A 7,500-nucleotide genomic window follows, 5' to 3' on the forward strand; every position below is an offset into this window, starting at 1 on the left:
TCCGGTCCCCCCAGCGGCATCTAACCTGAGAGATTCCATTCGGCACCGCATGTACAGTATTCATGAGGTACGGTAAAGCCACTTTCACGGCTACTTTTGAATTATTTAACACGTTGCTAATGGAATATGATCTTATCCTCGACAAGGAGCGTGTACGTACTCAGTGGTCAAATTCACACAACTATGTGCAAATAACACGTGCCGTGCGATGCCATTTGAATTAGTGTCTAGTTTCTGCTACTGACATCTGTGTTGTGATGGGGTGTGATGAGATGGGGTTTGCTGCTTGGCACCTGGAGGGTGACTCTTCTAGACTACAGCACACCAGGTCATTTACAGTACATACACACAAAGCTCATGCATTATTCAGCGAGTACTTCTATGTATTCTTCTGTGGCGCAAGGACAAGCTCAATCCAGAATTTCCCTCCCAGAAAGCAGTGCACATAAAAGCAAAATGGATAAAACACCGGATTTCCAATTCAAACGTGCCGCTACAACAAAGCACACCTGTTTCCATGCAGTATACGATTCAGGGTGGTATGTGTGTGTGTGTGTGTGTGTGTGTGTGTCTGTTCTTGAGGGATAACACACATATGTGTCCCCAAAGACTTTGACGTTTGAACACACACACTCTCTCTCTCACACACACGCACACAAACACACACACACACACACACACACACACACACACACGCACACAAACACAATTGTTTATATGGAAGAGACTCTTGAAGGTGGCAGTGACATAAATGCAGTTCCCTCTTGACTCTGGTGTCAGAGCCTTGTGCCAGAGAAACGTCTGGGAGAAAGGTTTGATGGGTCGGAACAAAAATCACCAAGCTCAGTCACTGAGAAAATGCCTTTTTTTTCTGCCTGGTGCCACACTGGTTCAGGGGGTAAATATTAGACTGCTATACAAAGAGAGAGTCCACTGTGGTTCTCTGACTCACAAAACAATATCTAGACAGTTGACTGGCGTATGACAAGATAACTGAAGTCACACAGCTACATATTCATTCAGTTGCACCTATGCCTGAATACTGGTTGTATGCAATTATTCTAATTTGCTACAACAAATTAGTACTATTGGATACATCTATACGGATGCTGTCTAATTCAGTCATAATTTGCCAAGAAACTCATTTTAAAGCAGTACGTGGTATGTAGTGTATAGCAGTGAGTATGTTGTGTAACAGTGGGCTGTCTAGCTTGTACAGCTATGGAACCTTAAGAATGCAGCTAAAGGCTGTTCTCTGCACTCTCCTCTTGTCTTCCTATAGCTGACTGACACCTTCGGTCAAGCTCAGTCATACACAGTTGGACTATTGTGGGAGTGTTGCTGGGTAACAGGTCGAGGAGGACGTGAGCACACTCACCACCTCTTCGTTTCGACTTCCTCTCTGGCTCCTGTAGGACACCTTGAACTGCTCCACGTTCGCGTCCTCGATCTCCCAGCTCACCCGCAGGCTGGACGCCGTCTCCTCGTCCACTCTGATATCGCTCAGACCGAAGCGAGGCTCTAAAGGGAGAGACGGGAATCGACACGGCATTCGGAACAGTGCTGGGCACCGGACTCGCCACAGGAAACCGAAAACGTGCTATCGTGGCCATCAGCTTGACCGAAAGTCGAAAAAAAGCCGGCCAGTTCTTAGTCATACTGGCGAGCTGAACGAAAGGCTTTCTGGAATATTCGTGTGGCCCAATATGCGAGGGGTGTCCAAAACACAAAGAGCAGACCAGAGTATCGGATGCCATATCATTAGTCATGAACATCTGGATGTTCTGGTCACAAGGCATAAAACTGCTTGTTAAGGTCTGATTACCTCGCAACAGACTGACAACCAGACCAATGAAAACAATAGTGTGCTTTAAAAAAGGGGCCATGATGGAACAGATAAACAGATGTTATGGAGGAAACACCTTTCCTCTCACACTAGTCCTCCAACAGACAAATACTCTACAGAGAGAGGGTGAGAGAAGGTGAGAGAGAGAGAGAGAGGGAGGGAAAGAGAGAGAGTACATTTACAGGACTAAAATCAAATACTTGATTTATCACAGCTGTCAGTATGAAGCTCTCACAGTAGTGTGTTGTTGTGACTCATGTACATAAACCGTAAACAAGTACACAAGCCTGAAATGAAAGCTCACCCTTTGATAGGTAACATAACAAGCCATTCTATTCATTAGACCAGTGGCAGCCATAATGACTTACCTTCTGTTGGCGAGGCAACTGTAGATCTATCCACTGGATTATACACACATGGGGAAAAAAGATAGACAAAGCATGAATGGAGACTGAAACTAATGGAGATCTCATACTGAACAGACAAATGGGTTTATGTCTGGCATGATGCTTTAATCTGTGGTGGGTAATCAACCTTATTTGATTAAGCAAACTACATAATTAATTGATTCAACTTCTTTCTGAAGACCTTGTCATTCACTTCCATTTAAGCCTGAGAATGTGTTGATGAAGAGTAATGAAATAAATCTCTTTAGTCTCTAAGGAGTGGGGTTCAACCAAAGATTCGCGAGGAGATGAGCTGCGACATTCTAAAACCTTCACAACTGCGACGGCTAGACATGTTGCATGCTTTGCGACGGCTTGCGGCGGCTTGCAACATTTTTTTACAACGGTCTCGTCTCGTCGCGGATCTTTGGTGTGAATCGGGCCTAAAGCAGCAAGCAGATCAGTGTGCTTCTCTCACGTGTGGTCTCCAGGAGGGCGACGGCCTCGCTCTCCACGTCGCCGCTGTAGGAGGCCGAGAGGAACACCTCGTACTCCGTCCGCGCCTCCAGCCCCGTCAGCACGTACGAGTCCTGGTCGCCGGGCACCACCACCTGCACATCACAACGCCACACTTGAGCCACTTGTGAACGATACGTACATTCACAATCCAGAACACCAACAATGTTAGAGCCGCAAACCCTTTTTCAATCGATATCTTCCCGGAGGTGGGGCATTCAAGTTTGGAACGCTATGGGTGAGCACCAAGACTGAATGCCTTAAAAGGGTATTGTTTCTCATCAAGCAGCCTTTTTTTTAACAAACATGGCGAAGACGCCAACACATCCATAATGCAGCAGGACGCGTTGGAGATGAAAGCGGCGTGTTGGGGGGGTGGGGGGGGTGGGGGTGGGGGGAGTGGTGGAGGGTGGAGGGCGGCGGAGAACCAGCGTCCTCCTCCTCCTGCGTCCACCTCTCATCCGAGTTATGATTTTCTGCTCCGCTGGCTCTCGGCAAACCTATCGACCGGCGGCGCTATCTCTAAAGAGCAGAGGTTCTCAGGGCCGCCACGGCAGGCTCCGGTGCATGAGTCACACACACACACACACACACACACACACACACACACACACACGCGGCTCAGGGAGAAAGAGCAACACTTCCCACAACCCGCCTCGCCACCCCCCCCGCTCGCTCGCTCGCCACGTCAACCCTTCAGCCACCTCCTCTGGGTCCGAAATACAGCGCCGGCTGTAGGGCTACAAGAGTCCCCATGGGCGAAAGTAGAGTTTTGAAGTGCTGACTGACCGATACTGAGATGAATTGTCGAGCGGTGGATTTGAAATTAGATGCTTATACAGTAACTCACTAAACTGCACACCATAGTTTGTTTTCGTATAGAGGAAAGAACCTATTGTCTTTACTGTAATTCCAGCTTCCTACCTCTAATGAAACTCAAAGCCAGCTTCAAAGTTTGAATGAGCTCATTGGTTTTAGTGGATCACTAGTGGACCCCCCCCCCAAGAGTGACGGACCATGTCTCTCGCTGCTATTGGTGCGTCCAGATGGTCCCTGCACTCAGATTAACTTCTGTAGTCAGTGTTGTAATTTAGTCCAATCGGGAGATGAATTGCTTCATCAGCACTTTAATTAAAATCTTCACCTTCACGTGAACCGCATCGCAACGGCACATGACCACAGCTGTTGGGGCTCATAACGAGGGACACTTTCTAATAGCTCGGCCTTGTAATTCAAAACCTCATCCAGACCCATTACGGACGCACTTTATTTGATGAAAAGTGCCTCCTGTTGCACTTCTAATGCACTTCGAGCGCCACGCAAGTGTGCGGTGTGATGACGAGGCCAGAACGTTCATTCGCACATTAATTTCCCTCGATGGCACAGAAACGTGCACCTCTGACCCACGCGGCGGTCTTATTTAACGCCGAGCAGCGGACCGCGGCGCGGCTCGGGAAACCGCTTGTTCCAACTGACCTCCATGCTGTCTCCTCCGTCGAGCGGGACCCAGGCGAGTTTGTAGAGCAGCACGTCCTGCGCGGGATGAGTCCAGCTGACGCGGAAGCTGTCCGAGCTCACGTCGCTGGTCAGCGTGTCCAGCGGCTCAGGCACTTCCACTGGGGGAGACACACAAGACACATCAGACCCACTCCGCTAACTAAAGCCATTCATCAGAGCATAGAGACATCAAGATAACAGAGGGCCTCTGTTGACTTTCATTTGGTAATGTTGACCTCTGTTATAATTCATAGCGCACACAGCACATGCTGAAACGACACATCTTGATGTTCTTGGATATTCATTATTTGTTCTTGGGGACTTTGAAGCTTAAAGTCTAAAGTCAGCATCTATAATAAAATAATATCACATTGCATGCCGTCACGACTAACTGCATAATGAATCATGTAGTAATGATTTACTAAAACATCAACAATGATTTACGAAAACATCAAATAATCTAGAATGCATATTACAGCAAGATGTTCTTGATTACTGAGCACTCCCGACAAAAAAAAAAAGGGATTGATTGACATTTATTTCCTGGCTCCTGACGCAGTGGGATAGGGATCTCAAACGTTTCTTCTCCCCAGCCTCTCGCTGTAGGTGCAGCGGGCTTGGTGAGAGTTCAGATGAGGACAGAGCTCGGGCACGGAGCCACGGAGACGAGCAGAGCCGAGCCGAGCAGAGTCGTGAGTGAGTGAGAGGAGCGAATGAGTGCGGGAGTAGAAGTCATGGGGCCTCTGTGTCCCCCACAAACCAACTCCCATCTATTTGTGCTGAGACAGCAGCACCAAGCAGCCCAGCCCAGCTTGACCCGGCCCGCTCACCGTCGACTGCCACAGAACAGCAGGGCACTCCTCAGCACACCTCAGAATGACAGTGGCAAACTGCCCGCAAAAAAAGACAATGGATCGAAGCCTGCCACGATGCATCATTTATCTCGGGTAATGACAACGCTTTAGAGGTAATAACGGTCTAGCGCTGAGAGTGATGTTTCATTCATGTCCCCTGTGACCTGCGCTGTGAGACGACGGATTGTGACCTCGGGTCTAATTCAGAGGTCAGAGAGGTAGCCGACTATTAGCGGCCGACTCTTAAGAGGAAGTCTTACAGGTCACGAAGCTCCCGCTCAGCGCTTCTGATTGGCCCGCGTCATAGATGGCGAAGACAGCGACCGTGTACTCCGTCAGGGAAGCCAGGTCCTTCAGCACCAGGGAAGTGACCGGTCCGGCCTCCACCTAGGACACACACACACACACACACACACACACACACACACACACACACACACACACACACACACCGTGAACCACGGGTCAGAGGGAGAACGGACGAGCCCTGGCCTCGTCCCGAACCCAAACACAAGCGCAACCAAAGCACATCTCATCACCACTATCCAGCAAAAATCGAGGAAATTCAAACTTTTTTGTGGAAGCAGAATAAATGTTTTGCTTCATCAGTCAGCCATGATAAATACATGATACAGTAACCCAGCTCTTGAGAGAGCACGAGGAGGTGACAACAGAAGCAAACCTTCTGGACAGACACTTCCCCAACGTCAGTCCTCACCTCATTTGTTTGGATTCCTCCGGTAACGACATATCCGACGCGGTAGCCCTGGACGTCTTTGGCTCCCGGGCCCCAGCTTAGCCTGGCGGAGCTGTGCTTCACGTCGAGGATCTGCAGGTTGCGCGGAGGCGACAGGGGCACTGGAAGTGGATAATGAGAATCAGATGACTGACTAATCCCCCGTGCCATCCAGACGACCGCAGTCGCACAGACCGAGATGAAGCACCAACTTCGGTCTAAAACGTTTAGTCATGCGTGGAAAACTGTGGCACAGCACACCGGGCCCTCTCCAATAACCATATTTCTTTAAAAGGCAAGAGGGTGAATCTGGCCATCGAAGCTATACTGGCAGAGGAAGGATTCAGCCGATGTCTTGTTTCATTCTGCGGTGAAACTTTTTTAGGAGTTTTGTTCCGACGTGTTCCTGCCCCTCAGCTGTCAGTGCGAAGGGGGGAAACACGAGCTACTCGGGGGCCAGGAGCTGCGGAACGGCGGTGCGGCGAGGCGTAGGCGAGCGGCACACTCACGTGTGGTCTCTTGGCCGGTCCTCGGGTCGCTGGTGTCGTCTCCGAACAGGGCGTACACGTTCACCATGTACTCCGTGTCTGGGCTCAGGGCTGTCAGCTGGATGTCTGTTACCGACTCTGGCACTCGTATCTACATTCAGACACACACACACACACACACACACACACACATACACATCACAGACATACACGCACATACATACACGCACATACAGACACACACACACACACACATACACACACACACATCACACACAGGTTTGTATGCCATGAATCCACTAATGAATGACGAGACAAACCAAAATAAATCCAAATATAACTGTACATACATTACGGCATATCATTCACAACAGGAACATAAATGGTTGTGAGCAAAGGCCTTTAACCTTCAGGTTAACCTCTCATTCATCTGCCTGTGAAGCCTCAGGGGTACCGTAACTTCATGGACTGATTTGATTTGTAATGGCAATGGTCAATCCCATAAGAGAGATAGAAGTCCTACACGCATGGTAGCCCCAACTGTGCTGCTGACCTATGGTAGTGAGCCTGCTACAGGCTGATGGACATCATAAGGAATTTCACAGGACTTCCAGGGAGCTTAAAGTAATACTTGCTGGAAGACAGCTACCACACAAGCCTTCTGAGAGGCAATGCAAGTAGGCTATTGCATGTTACAGTTGTATAAATTTCTGTTATAATAACCACTTTCGCTTTCACTCATGTTAAGGAATTATGAATACACGTCCATTATGACCATTCAAACTCATACATTCATAGTTCATAATCATATTCATAGTCATTCTAAAGTTTATTTGAGAACTTCACACAAAGGGGCTTATGGTGCTGTTGACGCTCTGCTGGTAGCTAGTTGAGAGCTGTGTGTCTCACCTCCGTCTTATCCGCATCCTCCAGGGTGGGTGATGTGTACAGGATCATGTAGCCAGAGGCCCCCTCCACGCTCCTCCAGTGCACACGCATGCTGCTGTGGGTCACGTCGTCCAGATTCATCTCGGCCACCTTGGGTAAGGCCACTGCAAGACAGGGACGCGCATTATTAACACACACGTGCGGCGCGCACACACACGTACACACACACACACACACACACACACACACATACACGAAAACACACACACACACACACATTTCTCAGTCA

At 49.0% G+C, this 7,500-nt stretch overlaps 1 protein-coding gene across 1 annotated transcript in view; it reads right to left on the reverse strand.

The window, feature by feature from the left end:
• col14a1a (collagen, type XIV, alpha 1a) overlaps positions 1-7,500 on the reverse strand; it is a 71,324-nt gene that overhangs the window by 56,457 nt on the left and 7,367 nt on the right. Inside the window, exons 8-15 of the mRNA XM_062533346.1 lie at positions 7,233-7,375; positions 6,345-6,474; positions 5,818-5,957; positions 5,360-5,486; positions 4,225-4,364; positions 2,711-2,843; positions 2,215-2,247; positions 1,379-1,521 (exon numbers count right to left, since the gene is read on the reverse strand). Of these exons, the coding sequence (XP_062389330.1) occupies positions 1,379-1,521; positions 2,215-2,247; positions 2,711-2,843; positions 4,225-4,364; positions 5,360-5,486; positions 5,818-5,957; positions 6,345-6,474; positions 7,233-7,375 (989 nt within the window). The remainder of the gene's footprint in view (positions 1-1,378; positions 1,522-2,214; positions 2,248-2,710; positions 2,844-4,224; positions 4,365-5,359; positions 5,487-5,817; positions 5,958-6,344; positions 6,475-7,232; positions 7,376-7,500) is intronic.

The sequence above is a fragment of the Sardina pilchardus genome, chromosome 3 (genome assembly GCF_963854185.1).
Source record: "Sardina pilchardus chromosome 3, fSarPil1.1, whole genome shotgun sequence".
Taxonomy (NCBI): domain Eukaryota; kingdom Metazoa; phylum Chordata; class Actinopteri; order Clupeiformes; family Clupeidae; genus Sardina; species Sardina pilchardus.